This window comes from Rhincodon typus, chromosome 2 (assembly GCF_021869965.1).
Source record: "Rhincodon typus isolate 14 chromosome 2, sRhiTyp1.1, whole genome shotgun sequence".
Taxonomy (NCBI): domain Eukaryota; kingdom Metazoa; phylum Chordata; class Chondrichthyes; order Orectolobiformes; family Rhincodontidae; genus Rhincodon; species Rhincodon typus.
Window position 1 is genome coordinate 138,062,590 of NC_063333.1, and position 21,493 is coordinate 138,084,082.

The 21,493-nt window shown below is 41.6% G+C and overlaps 1 protein-coding gene across 2 annotated transcripts in view; it reads right to left on the reverse strand.

The window, feature by feature from the left end:
- The window catches only part of LOC109916023 (tubulin beta chain-like), a 17,164-nt gene extending 5,415 nt beyond the window's left edge, over positions 1 to 11,749 (reverse strand). The window contains exons 1-2 of one of the 2 annotated variants that reach the window (XM_048614425.1): positions 11,638 to 11,749; positions 10,865 to 10,973 (exon numbers count right to left, since the gene is read on the reverse strand). In XM_048614425.1, coding sequence (XP_048470382.1) covers positions 10,865 to 10,973; positions 11,638 to 11,694 — 166 coding nt within the window. In that variant the 5' untranslated portion in view covers positions 11,695 to 11,749. Of the gene's footprint in view, positions 1 to 9,228; positions 9,269 to 10,864; positions 10,974 to 11,637 lie in introns of those variants that run through there. The other variant, XM_020515718.2, reaches the window with a different exon arrangement.
- Between the last annotated feature and the right edge of the window lie 9,744 nt (positions 11,750 to 21,493).

The following is a 21,493-nucleotide window of genomic DNA, read 5'->3' on the forward strand; positions in this document are numbered from 1 at the left end:
AGCCTTTCTGCTCCTATGATGCTGCTTGGCCTGCTGTGTTCATCCAGCCCTGCACCTTGTTGTCTAGGAGTTAGATATAGTTCTTTGGGCTGAAGAGGTCAATGGGTATGGAGGGAAAACAGAAACAGCGTACGAAGTTGGATGATCAGCCCATGATCATATTTAATGGAGAAGCAGGCTTGAAGGGCCAATTGGCCTGCTCCTGCTCCTATTCCCTTTGATCAAAATCAACGTCTGCTCTCCAATTAGTAATTTGTTAGTAAAATTCCTCTTACACTCAGGAAATATTGAAGGTTTAGAACTTTAATCAAGGTTGCAAACGAATGCTGTGCCATTTTAAACTATTTCTGCAATTTATTAAGTTAAAAGTATTTTACTTAAAAAGAACCAAAATTCTCTTTAAAATACCGATCATCTCTTTAAAGCCGGATATACAATGTCAAAATGCAGTATTTACATCTGCACAGTATCATACTTCTGAATCTAATGGTTTTCTTCCTCCATTTCATTGCCCCACATGCAAGTTGATTAACTAATTATGTATAGGCATGATGTTTCAGGATTATATCTAGTTTGGAAGTACTCTGCAATGAATACAGTCTTAAAACACAGTGGAGACTTGTCTACAGTGAGTGTCTGACAACAACTTACTATAAACTAGGCTCATTCCAACTTGGGCAAGGCCATTTTCCAAAACAACTGGTCTGTAAGAGTTTGGTGCCCATCGGAAAATCAGAGCCAAGCAAAATGAAAGTAAAGCAATTCTACTTGAAAAGGCATCCCCAGAAAGACAAATTACATAATAATTTTAATCGCAACTCATCTTAACAAAGTTAATTCAATATTTACCAACAAAATACAATGAAGATCCACCATGTATCCCAGCACTGAAAGCACTCATGTTTTTGAGGGGAAACATACAACTTTGGCAGAAGCACCAAATTGATAGTTAAAAATTGTGGTATCTACCTTCCTGACTGTCCAGTGCACTGATGTAGATGGAGAGGAAATCAGGCAGGAGGTGTGAAACAAGTCATTGATTTCTGACTGGTTACTTTATGTCTCCATTAGAGAGGAATTTTGTTCTACTTTCTTCCTGCTGGTTGAAATGTTTCAGTGACAGACAACAAAAGGAGTGAAAACAAAACGCTCTTTGACCAAAGGAGACTGTGATAAATCTTTACACACAACAACAGTGTGCATTTACATAGTTACCTAATTGTAGAAAGCCATTCACAACAGCATCATCAAAGAATGTTTGACAATTAGCCACCTGCTTCAGTTACCCAGGCCACTGGTGAGGTCTTATTTGTAGTATTGCACACATTGGTCTCCCTGTTTAAGGATGTAACTGCATTGGAGTGCTTCAAAGAAAGTCTACTTAACTAATAGCTGGATTTGGGAGTTGACTTATGAGGAAATGTTGGACATGGTAGACTCGTATCTGCTGGAGTTTAGAAGGGTAGGAGGTGATTTGTTTGAAACTGACGGGGCGGATGTGGAAAGGATGTTTCCTCTGCTGGGAGATTCTAGAACCAGGGGGTCAGGGTTTGTAAATAAGGAGTTGCCCATTGAAGACAGAGAAAAGGAGACCTTTCTCTATCAAAGTGTTGACAGCATTTGGAAGTTCATTCCTCAATGGGTGACGGAAGTAGAATGCTTGAATACTCTTTAAGGTACAGGTAGATAGAGTCTTGAAAAAGCAAGTGTGAAAGATTTTTGAGGGTAAGGAGGAATCTGGAGTTGAGGTTAAAACCAGATCAGCTGTGATCTTACTGATTGGTAGTATAAGCCAAATCTGCTCCTGATTTACAGTCATTGAGTCATGCAGCACGGATTCCAAACTAAACTAGTCCCACCTGCCTGCTCCTGGCTCCTAGCCCTCCACACCTTTCCCAATCTATTTGTGAGGCTATATGGTAGCAATTAGCCAGGTGACCAACTTGGTTAGAGACACTGATTCCAAAGAGTGTCTTTAAGGAGGAGAGGTTTAGGGAGAGAATATCAGAGTGTAGAGCCTGAGCTGCTGAAGGCAGGGCCACCAATGAGGATGCACTGGAAATTGTGGATACCAAACAGGCCAGACTTGGAGTAGCAGCAATCTCAGAGAACTGTAGGGCTGCAGGAGATTACTGAGATAAGGAAGTGTCAGGCCATGGAGGATTTGAAAACAACGAGGAGAGTTTATAAAATCTGAGTGTCACTGGACCAGGAGCCAATGTAAATCAGCAAGAATGGGGGTGATAGTTAAATAGGATTTAGTGCGAGATGGAACAGAGCTGCAGAGGACTGAATGTGCTTAAGCTTCTAGACGGTAGCTAGGAGAGCACTGGAATAATAAAAAAACAAAAGTACAGCAGATGCTGGAAATCAGAAACAAAAGCAGAAATTGCTGTAAAAGGCGAGCAGGTCTGGCAGCTTCTGTGAAGAGAAAGCAGATTTAACATTTTGGGTCCAGTGAGCCTTCTTCAGAATGGTCATTCAAATTCTTCCAACGACGTGGCACCCAGAGCTGTATGCAGTACTCCAGCTGAGATCTAACCAGAGCTTTATATGAGTTTGCTGTGATCCCCCTGCTCTTGTACTCTATGCTCGCATTCATGAAGCCTAGAGTACTGTATGCTTTATTAACAGCTCTTTCTACCTATGCTGTCATCTTTAATGACTTGTGTGTGTGTATATATATATAATATATAAATATATAATATATACATATATACTCCCATGTATTCTCAGGTTATCTCAGCATTGAAATAATCTCATCTCCATGTAGCAAAGGCATTGATGATTCACGATTAAAATTTGCTGATTTCAAAAAGATGTTTAATTTTTTCACTGGGATTGAAAAGATATACCTATATTCTGTAATCTCATTGTTTTAATGTACATCTTCTCCAATATCAACTGGATTTTAAAGCCCCAGAACAAAAGTATGATATAAGGTGTCAACCCAACAAACCAATGTTACCCAATATAAAAACAATTCATACCTCTACTGCAATAAGTAATAAGATTAAGCATTAAATTTAAACAAATGCTATTCACTCAATCAAACTTGAGTGGGTAGGTAGGTGGCAGACAATGTTCAATGCAAAGAAATGTGGAGAGATACACTTTGGTTCAAAGAACATCGAGAAAGACAATATAACTATAAAAGGTGTGCATGAACAGAGAGACCTGAGAATATATGGGAGTATATATAAGTCAGTAAAGATTTTGTTTTCTTTATTCATTCACGAGGTAAGGACATTGCCAGCTAGACCAGCATTTATTGTCCATCCTTAAATGCCCAGAGGGCCGTTAAGAGTCAGTCACATTGCTGTTGATCTGGAGTCACATGTAGGCCAGACCAGGTGACAGTGGCAGTCTCCTTCCCTAAAGGATATTAGTGAACCGGATGGATTTTTCCGACAATCAACAGTGGTTTCATGGTCATCATTAGACTCTTATTTCCAGATTTTTAAAATTAAATTCATATTCCACCATCTGCCGCGGTGGGATTCAAACTCAAGTCCCCAGAACATTATTTGGGTCCCTGGATTAACAGTCCAGCAATAGGATCATCAGTCCATCACCTCCCCATGGCAGGATAGATAGAGAGAGCTGTTAATAAAGAATACAGTATTCCAGGCTTCATGAATAGGAGTACAGAGTACAAGAGTAGAGGGATTACGGTAAACTTATATAAAGCTGTAACTAGAGCTCAGCTGGAAAAAAATGTGAGGTGCTGCTTTTTGGAAAGGCAAATCAGGCAGGACTTATACACTTTATGGTTAGGTCCTGGGGAGTGCTGCTGAACAAAGAGACCTTGGAGTGCAGCTTTGTAGTTCGTTGAAAGTGGAGTCCCAGGTAGACAGGATAGTGAAGAAGGCGTTTAGCATGCTTGAATTTATTGGTCGGTGCTTTGAATATAGGTGTTGGGAGGTCATGTTACGGCTGTCCAGGACATTGGTTAGGCCACTTTTGGAATACTGTGTTTAATTCTGGTCTCCCTGCTATGGGCAGGATGTTGTGAACCTTGAAAAGATACAGAAAAGATTTACAAGAATGTTGCCAGGGTTGGAGGGTTTGAGCTGTAGGGAGAAGCTGAATAGGCTAGGGCTATTTTCCCTGCAGCATCGGAAGCTGATGGGTGACCCTGTAGAGGTTTAGAAAAACGTGAGGGGTGTGGATAGGGTGAATAGCCAAGGTCTTTTTCCCAGGTAGGAGAGTCCAAAACTAGATGGCATAGGTTTAAGGTGAGAAGGGAAAGATTTAAAAGGGACATGAGGGGCGACTTTTTCACACAGAGGGTGGTGCGTGTATGGAATGAGCTGCCACTGGAAGTGGTGGAGACTGGTACAGTTACAACATTTAAAAGAAATCTGGATGGGTTTAGAGATATATGCTGGCAAATGGAACCAGATTAATTTAGAATATCTGGTCAGCATGGATGAGATGGACTGAACGGTCTGTTTCCGTGCTGTACAGCTCAATGACTCTGTGGAGTACTGTGTACAGTTTTCAGTACCACACCATTGGAAGGACATGAATGCATTGGAGAGCGCAGAATAGAGGTTTACAAGAATAGTTCCAGGAATGAGTTTCCTCGGTTACAATGATAGATTGGAGAAGTCAGCATTGCTTTCCTTGGAGAGGAGAAGGAAAAAAGTAGATTTGACAGAAGTTTTCAAAATCATGAGAGATCTGGAAAGAGCGGATAAGAAGAAACTGTTCCCACTTGTAAATGGATTGAGAAATAGAGGGCAAAGTTTTTAAATGTTTTGTGAAAAGGGAAAAAAAACATCTCACACAAGGTGTAGATAGAGCAGGGAATGGACAGGCTGGAAATGTGGTGGACACAGGATCAGTTGAAGCATTCAAGAGGGCATTGGATGACTGGATGATAGAAACAATTTACAGGGTTATAGGGAAAAGGTGGGAGATTGGCAATAAGTTTAAATGCTGGGACAGCCAGTGCAGACATAATGGGCTGAATGGCCTCACACTGTGATTTTCTTTCTGTCCATGTATCATGTTGTCCCTAATTAAGATTTCTGAATCTATTCAATCTCAAGGTCACAGCAAGGAGCTACCTTTCCTGGCAGATTGCATGACCTATAAGCCGTCGTCAGTGCATATTAGTTGCATTGTGCTAAGATGGAACTGGTATGATGAATCAATTAGCCTCATCAGGACTTTCATCAAATTTTTAGCTCCCAGAGCAAAGTTCGAAGTGAACACTCAAAGGTACCTACAGGTATTCACGCTCGATTCCGAAACATTAAATCAACCTCAAACTTTCTTGATTCAAATTTGGTCCTTTATCCTTTATCTCTACTCTGGCCATATAGAAAACGATCATGCACGGTGATGGGTTGTTTAACACTCTAATTTTACAAAGTGCATCAAAGTATACAGAGGATCATGGCGCTGATGTGGAACCAAGCAGTTGGATCAGCCACTTGCTAAACAACCGACCTGATTTCCCTTTGGATTAGTGCCAAAAAAATAGAGGACGGATAGACTGCAGAATGGTGAGAGCTGAACTTATGACTTGCTAAGCAGATGTTTGCATTATCTTCCCTGAAGACAGATATTAAGAGTCGTCTTTGGATGCTTTGTCCAGCTAGGGGAGTGGCTGGACTGAGGATGTGGGAGGACCATGCTGACTGACCAAGTTGAACAGCAGTGGGCACACCCATTGAGAATGCCATGTGCTGCTGAGGTGAATGTGGGAAGAGAAGGCAGGCACATGACGGAGGTGCTGCATGGCTGACTGGCACCGGCAAACCAATTCGCTCATGCCCAGAAGATAACACACTATTGCAACAATCCGCCCACTGACATCCTGAGCATTGCCAATCGTCTCCTTCGAAACGATTGCTACACTTGAATCACATGGTGCCCTGAGTACTCTCTCACCTCCTGACACTGCGAAGGTCGTGTGCTGCACAAAATTCTGCAAAAGGATCCCACTAATGGCTTCCATAATTATCCAAAGTGGCTCCCTGTTTCTGATGGGTGGATTGCTGCCCGCATTCTGAACCCACCTCCATGTGTGGAGGCAGAGGGACACATCAGAAAGCCAGCCTGAGAGGAATTTTAGCCATTGTGCCGGTCCTCCCAGTAAGAAATGAGACCTTTAATAAATGATACTTTATGGAATAAATGTAGAATTCTTATGGAATTAGTGAGCACAGCATTAGTCTGCCTCAGGAGAGAAATAGTTTTCTTTCTCTCTCTGGTCAAACAGTCCTTAGATATGTCAAGGTTTCCTGACTGAGGATTCCATGTTGACATTCCTAAATGGAGAAGGAGTTAGAAGACACCGTCCTAGTGGTACAAGTGTCTAGTAAAGGCCAACACTTAGCTCTCAGTGAGAGCTAAACTAAAAGGTGAATCTCATCTCAAAGTGATGCAGGCAGTGGGTAGAGGTGGTGAGAGGACTACCCTGAGTATTTTGAGTATCCATCCTGTATTTGTTGATTGGTACAATGCCCCCCTCCCTCCAAGTGATTGGCACAGGGTAAACGACCAGGATTTGGAATAAAGCACATTAAGGGGTTAGTCCTCGTCAGGCAGCTGCTCAATCCTCAGATGGAGGAGTACAGGTGAGGATGGAGAAAGGGGGAGTTTCCTAACACTTAATAGCTGGGCATAACTATTTATGCAAGCAATACAGGCCGCTGAGCAGAACATTACCTCCGCTAGGTGCAGAGATCAAAACACTCTGCACCATCCAACTGTCTGTCCTCTAGAATCAGTAAATCACCTGTCATGAGTTATATGCGTTTCCTTTCTGTTTTGGTTGGAACATTCCATGTAAACTATTAACTAAGTAACTTAAACTATGTACAATTACTTAGGAGTACTCCATCATCTATCTTTGATCATCTGTAACTCCCAAATCTCTAAACCCTGCGCCCCAAGTCTAAACCCACCTCAAAGATCCTTGGAAAACCATTTCAACCCCACCTCTAAAATTCAGCTCATACATCTTCAAGTGTTTATCAGCTAAAAGGGCACAGTGTCTCACGAGTAGATTAAAGTTATTGCTAGTTTACAGGACAATTCATCTCAATTCCCCTCAACAATGCCATTCAAAAACACCGCTATTTTTACCTTGTACTTTGTCACAGCAACTAATAATTACCCCCTCAGAATCCACCCACACTGTCATCTCTCTACACAGCTCATGATAGTGAGCTCCTTCCAGCTGTTATTAATATTCATGTCCACCATTAAAATCAGATTACAAAGCAAAAAGAGGGTGCATGTTCCTCTATGAAAATGAGCAGCCTTCAGAATTAAGTAAGGTTCATCCTTAAAAGTTGTCATTGTCACAAAGCATCAGCAAAAATTAAGATCAGTTTTAGTTATTTTTCCAAAATCAGGTGCCAAAATGATGGACAACACAAAGGAGAAACCTCTGGTGAAGCCTCTCCTCATGGACAAGTCTTCTTAAATTTTCAGTACAGCCCACTTTGCACATGTTTTATTTGACCTAATATAAATTTGCAGCTTATGTAATAATTTTCTTTTTTAAAAAAACACCATAATTCGTGATGTATAAGTCGACCCAGTATATAAAGTGGCCCAATTTTTCCAGCCCTTAAAGTCATGTTTTGCATATAAGCCAAATCTCACCCTTCCACTCCAATAATGCTAAAACGTGCATCAGTAAACAGCCCCAAATTTTCACCCCACAAATGCATGCTTTACTTACAGGTACCTTATAACTGGGTACAACTGTTTATGCAGGAAATACAGGCTGTGTTTTGAAGTGTGAATGCTCATGACATTTCCAAATGGTGAGCACCTACACCCACACAGGTGGTTAACTTTTATACTGGGTTTATTAATCAACTCCCCACAGTTGGTTTTTTTTTGGGGGGAAGGAAGTGTTAGATATTCCAAGACTTCAAAAAATGACTTCTAGTCCAACATGTATGCTGCTTGCATGGTAGAATTGATCAGCTCAGGACTTTATATCGAGAGGTTTGGAGAACAAGGATGCAAACATTATGCTGCAGTTATACAAAACCCTGGTCAGATCCCACATGGAGTACTGTGAGCAGATCTGGGCACCACACCTTAGGGAAGGGTATATCAGCCTTGGAGGGAGTACAATGCAGGTTTACAAAAATGATGCTTGGACTTCAGGTGTTAAGTTATGAGGAAAGAACATTTAAATTAAGGCTGTCTTCTCTAGAATTTAGGAAGTTAATGGATGATCTGATTCAAGTCTTCAAGGTATAAACCGGAAATGACAGGTTGGATAAAGATAACTTATTTCCAATGGTTGGGCACTTCTAGAGTCATACAGCATGGAACCAAACCCTTCGGTCCAACCAGTCCACACTGACCATAATCCCAAACTAAAGTAGTCCCACCTGCCTGCACCTGGCCCATATCCCTCCAAATCTTTCCCATTTATTATCTTATCCAAATGTCTTTTAAATATTGTAACTGTAGCTGCACGTACCAGTTCATTAAGCACACAAACCACTCTCTGCGTCCTTTTTAAATCTTTCTCCTCTCACCTTAAAAAATATGCCCCCTAGTTTTGAACTCCCATTTAGAATTCTCTCTCACAAGTGGGCAGAGAATGCAGGATCAGTTGTTAGTTTTAAATATGAGATAGATATATTTTTGTTAAGCAAAGATATTCCAGAGATACGGGCCAAAGGCAGGTATGTGGAGTTAGGTCACAGATCGTTACAAGCTCATTGAATGGTGGAACAGGGCTGAGCAGCTGAATAGCTCCTGTTCCTACAGCACATTATCACCAGTGTTACTGAGAGAATACAGCACGGGTAATAAAAAATAGGAAAGGGTGGAGAAACTCAGTAGGTCTGACAGCCCCTGTGGAGACAGGGACCGAGTTAATGTTTTGAGTTCAATATGACTTGTCTTCAGAAACAGATTGATATTGGACCAAAATGTTATTTCTGTTTTTCTCGCCACACTTGCAGTCAAACCTGCTGAGTTTCTCCAGCAATCTCTGCTTTTATTTCAGATACCCAGCACCCATATATTTTGCTTTTATATTAATAGAGCATGGGTTGTAGATGGAGGTAGAATACTTAAACAGTGAAAAGATCTCACCGCTGTCTCATAGACTTGAATATAATTGTGAACATGTATTAAATGTAATAGCAATATTATTACAGAACAGTTAAATCAAATATTATTGAAATAACATTTATAATATCCGGAGAATACTGGAATTATCATCTCATTTACCGGGTACAGGCAGTCCCGGAACATTTTACTTCGCTTTTCCCTCGCAAACCATCAGCATTACTTCATTGGTTGTACAGCGCTTTCGGATGTTCTGATGTCGTGAAAGCGCTGTATAGACGCAAGTCTTTCTTTCTTTTTCTTTGCAAAAAGAAAATGCAGAGGTTTTCTGCATAAAAATATTGTTAGCATTCTACAATAATGGTGCAGTGGTTATTCAATATACAGGCAGTTCATTTCATTGTTGAGAAAAAGCATTTTTAGGCAGTAGCATCAAACAGGCAAGTTCCAAAAGACAATCACTATTCATAAGGGTTCACCTCTCCTGCTTTTCTTTCCAATAATGTGTGTGTGTACCAGTCAGAAAATCTTTGCTTTGTGTGCTTTATTTTCCTTTTGTTGTTTTAATTGCAGCTTGTTTTTTTTTGAGAGTCTGACGGCACAATATCAAATCATCACTCCCTGCGCGGCCTTTCCCTCATCCAATGAATGGTTGCTTAAACAAGCCAGAGAGAACATGGTGGCAAGATGCTACCATTATTTGTAGTGCCCAGGGAAGGGTAATGTTCCTTCAAGGAGGTCAAGAAACCTGCCAATACCCACCACCAACGTTCACATATTATTAGTGGTTCACACTCGAGGCTGCCACCTGAAGTCAGGATTGAGTTGACAAGAATTTTTTTTGAAAAACTATTAACAAATGTGAACTAGCTCCAACTATATGGCACAGTGGAGCTGTGCAGGTCTACAATGTTAAATGTGGCATAGCAGCAAGATCTCTGAGGCATTTTACATATAGATGAATTAACTGATATGATTTGTTATACATGCAAATGCAGATGGTGGACCCACACTTTCATGATCAAGGTGTAACACCATGGATACATACGTTTGCATAAGGTGATGCGACAGATATATTGGCAGTCAAGGCTCTGATCTGATGATGGGGATGTTACAGCAACTGCACTTTCTGGATTTCCGATTTTGAAATTTTGTTTTTGTACTTTTGTTCTGCAGTGAGTCCTCAAGCATTTTCCCATGGCCTCCTGCACTAGCTCAAAACAATACATCAACTACCCCTGCCCTTCGCAAAAAAGGCTGAAAATCTTATTAGTATAAAACTAGAACATCTCCACTAGATAACAGATGGGCAGAAATCTGACAATCCCACTGGGATCCCTCAGTTCCATTTGGGTTTAAGTTTGAAAAATCCGTTCTTTAATCGATCACTGCTCCCAGTCCCACGTTGCTAAAAGCTTAGCAATAAAAGTAGTGTGTCTTTATGGTGCAAATTTTTATGCTTTTGGGGGGGGGGTCTTGGTACCCAATGAGATGATTTTCACAATGAAAATCACAATGTAGTGCTTTGTTCTATCTGTGCCTTAAGTGTGTTGGGAGAGCCACAGACGCCCACACTTTGCAGAAAACACATGATGGGGGAAGAGATGTATTGATCTGTAGGGCACAGCTCCCAGGAGGAGATCATGAATAATGAATAGAAGCTGTAGAGGAGCTCAGCCGGACAGAAACTAGTCTAACCCCCATCCCCTTAACACCCAACGAAAAAAAAACCACTGATCAAAAATAAAAAGGGCAAGAGGTGGTAGATATGGGCTGCGGTTTGCTGTGGTTTCGGTACCTGCCGCTTCATTGTAGTAGACATTTATTCTCTCCAGCTGCAAGCCGCCATTTCCCTGGTACGTGCCGGTGGGGTCGATACCATGTTCATCGCTAATCACCTCCCAAAACTTGAAACACAAAAAAGCAACGGTTAGCGCAGGGGCTGGGGCCAGGTGCAGGCAGCTACAGCAACTAGCAGCGCTTGCTTTTAAAGCCATTTCATTGTCTACTCGTTACAGCCATTGAGCAAACTGTCTCTCACTTTAACATCAAAATCCCGGGCAGCAAAATCACCATTCTACATTACCCTCATCCCCTTCCTCCCTCCCTCTGAAACAGTCCTCCTTACACCTCAAATCACAAGGAAGGTCCATCTTCATCGTATTATTCCCCATGCTATATATATAGAGGGTTCCCCTTTCATCAAATTTGGAATCTATGCAATTTACTGGAGGAGGTCTGAACAATAACATTACTGCAGTGACTGGTTCCTTCCAGTGAAAGATTTTGCATTTCTTCCATTAAGCCAATATTGCATCGTCTATTTGAATAGCATGTGATCGAGTCATTTCTTCGGCGCCACGAAAGACATAAGCTATATTTAAATTTCATAATACGATCATCACATGTCTTTTTACAAAAAGCACAATTTTGCCTTCTGAGCTGACTTTCCCTCAGATTCCCCTGCGTTAAATTTGCACTGCAGTGGTATACAATAGATAAATTGATCTAAAGATATGTTTTCTTTTTAAAAAGAAATGAAGATTGGTTCTTCTTGATTGAAGCGTCTACCTTGGCCCCGATCTGGTTTCCACATTGTCCAGCCTGAATATGCACAATCTCACGCATTTTAACACTTCCTTGTGTTCAGCTGCTTCCAGCCTTCCCTCGATCCCGTTCTCCTGTCAGCAACAAAGATGCTGTAATTCCTTACCCTCCCCAAAATTCCCAGGAAAGCGAGATTGGAGGAGCCGGGGCTAAAGGCGGAGTCTCACCTCGCCATGTGACAGTGATCTGCCGCAGCTCCATCTGAACGCAGCGCTCCCTTCCCAATACAAGCTGGGGCTCCGAGCGCCCAGATATTTCATCCCAGATACCAGCTCATCTAGCAGTTGTTACTTTATAGAGTGAGCGCGCAGAACGAGGCCACTCAGCCCACCGTGCTCTTTAAAATCTTCCTGTCCATTTTAAGCAAACCCCTCAGATTTAAGGGCTACTTACTTTCTCTGTCGTTCAATGGGTTCTGAGATAACTGAGAAGTCTGATGCTTGATCTGCAGACTCTCCTGAATATGGGGTTCGAAGCGTTATAAAGTCAGAGTCATAAAGATGTACAGCACAGAAACAGACCCTTCGGTCTAACTCGTCCATGCTGACCAGAAATCCTAAATAAATCTGGTCCCATTTGCCAGCATTTCGCCCACATCCATCTAAACCCTTCCTATTCGTATACCCATTCAGATGCCTTTTAAATGTTGTAATTGTACTTCCTCTGGCAGCTCATCTCATTACATGCACCACCCTCTACACGAAAAATTTGCCCCTTATGAGTCTTTTAAACCTTTCCCCTCTCACCTTAAACCTGTGCCCTTTAGTTTTGGATTCCCCTACCCTGGGGAAAAACCTTTACTATTCACCTTATCCACACCCCTCATGATTTTATAAACCCCAAGAAGGTCACCCCTCAGACTCCGACACTCCAGGGAAAATAGCCCCAGCCTATTCAAGCCTCTCCCTATAGCTCAAACCCTCCAACATCCTTGTAAATCTTTTCTGAACCCTTTCAAGTTTCACAACAGCCTTCCTATAGCAGGGAGACCAGAAGTGAATGCAAAGCAGCCTAACCAATGTCCTGTACAGCTGCAACATGATATCCCAACTCCTATACTCAATGCACTGACCAAGACATTGGTGATCTGAAATAAAAACAGTAAGTGCTGGAATAAACTCAATACATCTGGCAACATCTGTGGAGAAAGAAACAAAGTTGACGTTTTGAGTCCATTCTGATTCTTCTTCAGAACAGAGAAGAAAGGTGGGAAAGTGTTGAGTTTTATGCTGTTAAAAATAGGGGTGAGGGCAATTGGAACAAGAAGTAAAGTCAGTAAAATGTTAGAGGGTGAAGGAGATTAGAGATCAAATCTCTCACTCTCTAGCCTTTTTCTGAGCTCCTCTTTTTACTCCAGTTGCCTCCTCCAGCCTTTCAGCAGCATAAAAACCATATTTTTACTTCCCTGAACAGTAGTCACCTTGGACTCAAACTATTAACTCTTTCTCCATGGAATTATACTTAATGCAATACAATCTCATCCAAAGGCAATTTGTGTATATGGGACACTGTTTTCACACAATTCCAATGGTTATATGTGGAAAGTGATGCATTTGTGGTTTTCAATAATGCAGTCCATATATTGCATAAGAATGAGGGCAGAGTTGGTTGGAGTGGACTGGGAAAGGAGTTTACCAGAAAAGACAGTTGATGGCAAACATTTAAGAAAGTTGTTCATGGCTCACAGTAAAGATATTCCCAGTGAGAAAGAAGGGTTCTAGAAAAGGGATAAACTGACCATGGTTAACTAGAGAACAGAAAGAAAAACAAAACATACAATGGGGAAAAGATTAGTGATAAATCAGAAAAACCAAAAAAACTGCAAATGCTGTAAATCCGGAACAAAAACAAAGTTGCTGGAAAAGCTCAGCAGGTCAGGCAGCATCTATGAAGGAAAAAACAGAGTTAATGTTTCGGGTCCGGTGACCCTTCCTCAGAACTGATGGTGTCTGGGAAAACATCAGTTTATATGCAGAAAATAGGGAGGTGGGTGGGGTAGGGAGTAAATGATAGGATATAACCCAAACAGAGAGAAAGACAGTTGGACAGACAAAGGAGTTGCAAATGATCAGGCTGGAAGGGTGAATAGTTGTTAATAGGGACTGTTAGTGATTAACAATAGGGGGTGTGTAATGGCAGGCTATGTGGTAACAAGGCCTGGGAGTGGGGTGGGGGGCTGGGACATGGGAGAGTTTAGGCCCTAAAATTATTGAACTCAATATTGAGTCCAGAGGGCTGTAGGGTCCCCAAGCGGAAAATGAGGTGTTGTTCCTCCAGCTTGCATTGGGCTTCACTGGAATACTGCAGCAAGCCAGAGACAGAGATGTTGGCCAGGGAGCAGTGTGGTCCGTTGAAGTGGCAGGCAACTGGTAGTACAGGGTCTTTTTTGCGAGCAGAACATAGATGTTCTGTGAAGCGGTCGCCAAGTCTACGCTTTGTTTCCCCTATGTAGAGGAGACCACATTGAGAGCAGCGAATGCAGTAGACTAGATTCTGGGAAATGCAGGTGAAGTGTTGCTTCACCTGGAAGGTATGTTTGGACCCTTGGATACTGGGAAGGGAGGAGGTAAATGTGCAGGTGTTGCACCTTTGCCGGTTACAGGACTACTGTAGGGCTGTGGGAAGGTGTTGGGGGTGAAGGAAGTGTGGACCAGGGTGTCCCGGAGGGAACGGTCCCTGCGGAAGGCAGACAAGGGAGGGAAGGGGAATATGTGTCTGGTGGTGGCATCTCACTGGAGGTGGCGGAAATGGCGTCTGATGATCTTCTGGATGTGGATGCTGGTGGGTTGGTGGGTGAGGATAAGGGGAACCCTATCGCTGTTGTGGGAGGGAAGAGAAGGGTTGACGGCTGAAGTGCGGGAGGTGGGTTGGACCTGGTTGAGGGCCCTGTCGACAACGGAGCTGGGGAATCCTCGGTTGAGGAAGAAGGTGGACATTTTGGAGGCTCCCTTGTCAAAGTTGGCCTCATCTGAACATATGCGATGGAGACGGAGGAACTGAGAGAATGGGATGGAGTCTTTACAGGAAGTGGGGTGTGAGGATGTATAGTCCAAGTAACTGTGGGAGTCAATGGGTTTGTAATGGATATTAGTGGCCAGTCTATCCCCAGAAATGGAAACAGAAATGTTGAGGAAGGGAAGGGAGGAGTCAGAGATAGACCAGGTGAAAGTGAGGGCAGGGTGGAAATTGTAGGCGAAATTGATGAAGTTTTCCAATTCCAGACGAGAGAGGGAAGCAGCACCGATGATATCATTGATGTATTGGAGAAAGAGTTGTGGGTGGGGGCCAGAATAGGACTGGAACAAGGAATGTTCCACGTACCCTTTGAAGAGACAGGCATAACTAGAGCCTATGCAGGTACCCATGGCAACCCCTCTTACCTGAAGAAAATGAGAGGAGTTGAAAAAGAAGTTGTTGAGGATTTGGGAAAGTTTTAAAAGCCAACAAAGATGACCAAAAGAAACTAAACTATGAAGGCAAACTAACAAGGAACATAAAAACAGGCAGTAAGAGCTTTAAATTTATAAAATGCAAGGGAACAACCATACTGAATATTTGTCGATGTAATAGATTTGAACTTACAAAAGGCATTCAATAAGGTACCGCACATAAGGCTACTTAATAAGCTAAGAGTACATGGTGTGGTGGGAGTATATTAGCATGGATATAGGATTGGCTAACTAATAGGGTGCAGAGTTTTGGGGTAAAGGATATTTTCAGGATGGCAAACTGTAACTACCAGAGTGCCATGGGCTTCAGTGCTGGGTCCACAATTATTTGCAATAAAAATGAATGAATGTCAAAAGTGAAAGTTGCCAAGTTTTTGGATGACACAAAAAACCAACAAAGGGATATAGACAGATTAAGGAAGTGAGAAAAAACTTGGCAGATGTAATATAATGTGAGAAAATGTGAGGCTATGCACTTTTGCAGGAAGAGTAGAAGAGCTGAATATTATTTAAATAAGGCAACACTGTGGAAAATTGCAGCAAAAATGTGGGAGTCCTTGGCTATATATCACAAAAAGCTATTGTCCAAGGTGAGCAGGTGCTTGGGGAGGCAAATGGAATGTTGGCTCTTACTTCAAAAGGAAAGGGCATTAAATAGGGAAGTCTTGCTAAGAATATACAAGATATCAGTTCGATCAAACCTGGAATGCTACAAACAGTTTTGGCCTCTTTATTTAAGGAAAAATATGATTGCTTTGAAGAAATGATTCATTTGGCTGATCGCAGTTATGGTGGAATTTTCTTATGAGAAGTTGAGTAGGTTGGGCCTGAACTCATTGGAGTTTAGAAGAATGAGATACGACCTTATAGAAACATAAAAAAAAAATTGGTGGACTTGATAGGGTAGAAGGGGGGAAGTTGTTTCCCCTTATGAGAGAGTCTAGCATCAGAGGACATAATCTCAGAGTAAACAATCACACATTTGAAGACACAGATGAGGATTTTTTTCTCTCAAAGTGTAGTGAATTTATGAATTCTTTACCACAGGGGGCTGCAAAGGCTTGGTCATGAAACATATTCAAGGCTGAAATAGACAGATATCTAATCAGTAATGAAATCAATATTGAGGGGATGAGGCAGGAAAGTGGAATTGAGGGTTATCAGAGATAACAAGGTGTAGAGCTGGATGAACACACAGGCCAAGCAGCATCAGAGGAGCAGGAAAGCTGACGTTTCGGGCCTGGACCCTTCTTCAGAAGGTTTTGAGGGTTATCAGATTAGCTATGATCTAATTGAATGGCAGCGTGGACTCAATGGACCTGATGGCCTACTTCTACAGCTATGTCTTATGGTCTTATGTTATGATGTGGTGAACCTGATTTGTATATTTTTTAATCTCTTTTTTCTAAGTTTGCCATTTTGAACTAGCAGCATTTGTCTATGTTTATGAGGGGGTTTAATGATTAACTTATCAGTATTTCTGGAGCCATAGTATCTTGAAACCAGTATGAAAGAGTTAGTTCCTAAAATGTCAACTGGTATTTGTTTGCACTCTGAAACTTTAATGATTGGATAGTGTCAATATTGAAGAGCATTAGTTTGCTTTAAATTAGTAGGATCATGATTTTCTTTTTGCTTAAGAGAAATACCCAGGGCTTAGAAAGTTCTTGATATCAGTTTGCAGAAGTCCTGATTGAATCAGATGTATGAAACAGCTTTTTGTAGAGAAAGAAATTAGTTTAGCAAAGTTAGCATATGGGTTATATCAGTGTAAGGGTTCCAGACAGAAATGTTTGATTAGAACCCTGAAAGGTTATTCGAAGCAGAGAAAGTCTAAGCTCCGTTTTGTGAATACTCAAGGAAGAGGCTATCAGATTCTCAAGACAGAATTGAAACCAACAGTTAAGTCAAACCTATAGATGTGATAGAGATGTTTGAATACTGTACAGAGGTGCTGTTTGAGATAGATAGAATATTGTATTTTTATTTCAAAATGTTTCAATTTATGTTACAGATTGGTTTATTTTATTCGATCTTCTTTTCTCTGAGTAACTTATGTTTCATTGCTAAAACCAATGTGCAGCATTCAGTGAAAGAAGAATGCGTTCAATAAAAAATTCCATCAAGTCAGATTTGAGTTTCAGATCTGACTTGTCCAGTAATAATATCAGCCAGGATCATAACACTACATACCACAGAGAATTGGTTTCTTGTTGAGACAATTGTCTTAAAGTTTATTTGCTATGCCTATATAGCAATAATAAACAAATTTACACATAGCCTGGGTTATGCACTTACTGATGTTATCGAATAGTACACACATGACTGACTGAAGACATATCGCTGACTCCATGACATAATGTGACTAAAGGTGCTGTGGGTAACTTTATACCAGAATGTCACATGTTGTAATGCCATTGTTTTAAAGATGCAAGCCTGTCTGGTCTGGAATTTATACCATTGTACAACATTCCCCCACTTGCCTTTTAAAGAATGGGAGCCTTTACTGATTAACATATACAAGGATGTATTTAGATATCTTGTTTGTATAATTCAGTTAATACCTAGGTGGACATAGGTCTAGTACTTATACAGTTATCACAACTTGATAGCATAGCTTCGCTCTGAGGTATGCTATCTGTCACCATGTATGTGTGTGTGTGTGCACCATTTGTCATAGATCTGTCATCCTATCTGATGTCTGGCTGATGCAGTTCAGGACTTGACCATTGCTCATTACAATGTTATATGACCTAGGCTGGAAACAATGACTCAGTATATTTCCATGAACCCGTGTGTTCATATGAAAATCTTGAACTCTTAAGCTTTGACCTGGTTCAGTTCAAGATAAGTGTCCGAATACTCATTGATCATTCTTTTGTGTCATTTTCTTCCTTCTTTCCAATAATGCTTTGTGCTCATTTGATCACACGATCTGATCAATTGATTGATTTCTTTATAAATGCCAGGCCAATACATGGATTCACATGCTAACCTCTTGGTTAACTTTCGCTATGAAAAATTAATTGTGTCATGTTTAGATACATATGAAAGCAAGAAATAGAGCAAGAGTCTCTCTCTTTCAATCTTGGTATAGTGGGTCTTCCTGAGAACCAATTGCAATTAATTTTCCACCATACAGGAGGCATAGTCTAAGAACTTTCTGAGAGGCATCTACTTCCGATATGGTGAGTTTCAGGGGATCATAACATTGAAGAAAGCACTGGCTGGATGATAAATTGATTTTGGAAGATTGAAAAATATGCCGGTGATCTTCCTGCCATAAACATGGTTTGTCTTGTGGAGAACATCTCAAAGAAGATATGCTTTGGTCACATAGTTTGGAACATATAAGGATAAAATGGAAAGATCATAAGACACAGGAGCAGAAATAAGCCGTTTGGCCCATCATGTCTACTCCATCATTTGATGAGATTATGGCTGATCTGATAATCCTTAACTTCATTTTTCTGCCTTTCCTCATAACCCTTGATTCCCTTCCTGATGAAAACTGTCTACCTCAGCTTTGAATAAAAATGTTGACTCTTAATTTCCTCCAGCCGCTGGAGTGGGATTTGAACCTGTGTCCCCAGGAAATTAACCAGAATTGCCGGATTAATAATGCTGTGACATTGCCACTTTAGGTTTCTCTGGGCTGACTGGATTTCCTATAGATTTTAATTCAATGTCCTCTTGTGAAATATAGCCTGCAAATGTCATAAAATTCAATAGATGGTCTTGGGCAGGTGAGACAAACCACACCTCTAATAACATTTGGATGCTTCACTGAACCTATTTTAGTTGCAATAACTTTTCCTGAGCCAAATGCTGTTGCACTGTTACAGTTTCTCCAAACTTGCTTCCTTTTTCTAGTACAGCATCAATGATATGATCTTTGGTTTGTACAGAAGTGCTTTACTGAATGATTTGATGGGTGTAGAGGCAATAACCAGCTTCAGTGAGGTCATATTCTGTACATTTAGATCTGTCAGTAATACCTGTCTACAGATTGGTCGATGGTTTCACCTAACTGTTGATGATATGACATGAACTTAAGCCTGCATATCCTGAAATTGGTCTGAACTTTCAGTTAAACTTTGGAAATCTGAAAGTTTTTTCAGGATCTTTGTTGACATTACGCTCCATTGACATCCCTACAAAGAACTTTGCTATTCACCTTATCTATGCCCCTCATGATTTTATAAACCTCCAAAGGTCACCCCTCAACCTCCCACACTGCAGTGAAAAAAGTCCCAGTCTATCCATATGACTCAAACCCCTCAATCCCGGCAACATCCTGGGAAGTCTTTTCTGAACTCCTTTTAGTTTAATAATATCCTTCCTATAACAGGGCGATCAGAACTGCACACAATATTCCAGAAGCCTCACTGTCGTCCTGTATAACCTCAACATGATGTCCCAACTCCTACATACAAAGGACTGAGCAATGAAGGCAAGCGTGCTAAATGCCTTCTTAATTTTAACAATTCACTCATGGGACATGGGCATCACTGTCTCGATCAGCATTTATTGCCCGACCCTAGTTGCTCTTGAGAAGGTGGTGGTGAGCTGCTTTCTCGAACTGCTGCAGTCCATGTGCTGTGGTTAGATCCACAATTTCCATTAGGTAGGGAGTTCCAATATTGCAACTCAGTGACAGTGAAGGAATGGTGATTTATTTCCAAGTTAGGGCAGAGAATGATTTGGAGGGGAATTTGCAGGTGGTAGTGTTCCCATGTATCTGCTATCCTTGTGCTTCTAGATGGAAGTGGTCCTGGGTTTGGAAGGTGCTGTATCTTTACTTAGAATTTTTGCAGCACATCTTCTAGATGGTTCACACTGTTGCTACTGAGTATTGGTGGTGGGGGGAATGGATGTTTGTGGATGTATCAAGTGGGCTGCTTTGTCCTGGAGTGTTGTTGGAGCTGCACTGATCCAGGCAAGTGGAGATATGCTATCATACTCCTGACTTGTTCCTTTTAGATGGTGGACAGGATTTGGGGAGTCAGGTGCTGCAATATACCAAGCCTCTGACCTGCTCCCATTGCTACTGTATTTATATTTTATACATTTTTTTTTATATCTTTGTATGCTTATTGGGTGGCATGGTGGCTCAGTGGTTAGCGCTGCTGCTTTACTGCACCAGGGACCTGGATTCGATTCCAGCCTTGGGTGACTGTCTGTGTGGAGTTTGCATGTTCTCCCCGTGTCTGCATGGGTTTCCTCCCACAGTCCAGAGATGTGCAGGTTAGGAGAATTGGCCATGCTGAATTGCCCTTAGTGTCTAGGGATGTGCTGGCTAGGTTAATTAGCCATGGTAAATGTGGGATTATGAGCATAGCATTGAGGTCTGGGTGGGAAGCTCTTTGGAAGGTCAGTGCAGACTCAATGGGCCAAATAGCCTCTTTCCACAATGAAGGGGGTCTATGATACATGAGACTAGTTCAGTTTCTGGTCACTGATAGCCCCAGGATGTTGATAGTGGGTGTCCTCAGTGGTTTTAATGCCATTGAACATCAAGGGGCAATGGTTAGATTCTCTCTCATTCAGGATGGTCATTGCTTGGCATTTGTGTGGTGCAAATATTACTTGCCACTTTTCAGCCCATGCCTGGATATCGTCCAGGTCTTGCTGCAATTGGACATCGAACTGTTTCAGTATCTGGGGGGTGTCGACATGGTGCAGCACATTTGTGCAATCATCAGTGAACAACTCCACTTTTGACCTTATGATGGAGGGAAGGTTGTTGATGGTGAGCTGAAGATGATTGAGCTAAGTGAGACTGTTGTCTTGAAGATATTTTTTGCAACTCTAACTGTTTACAATATTAATCTGGTTCCGTGTTTAATGATGTCACCGTTCATTGTGTACCTATAACTGACTAGCTGAATGAAGATATCTACACCAACCCCGTGACAAAGCAGGACTGAGGCACAGTGAATGTCACATGGTGAGATGTAATGTAACTGTCTTAAAGGTACAGGCCTGTTTGGTCTGGAAGTTATGTCATAATACAGCGGAAGAGGTGGATCTTTTCCAGGTCCCCATAACGTACCGTGGTTAGGTATAATGGACTCCACAAAACACGTACACAAACACACATGCCATTTTACACTTTGCGTTTACCATATACTCCTCTCTCCTTCTCCAAGGACAGTACAGTATGTTAGGTTTTATTGGTAGAGGGATTGAGTTTCGGAGCCATGAGGTCATGTTGCAGCTGTACAAAACTCTGGTGCGGCCGCACTTGGAGTATTGCGTACAGTTCTGGTCACCACATTATAGGAAGGATGTGGAAGCATTGGAAAGGGTGCAGAGGAGATTTACCAGGATGTTGCCTGGTATGGAGGGAAGGTCTTATGAGGAAAGGC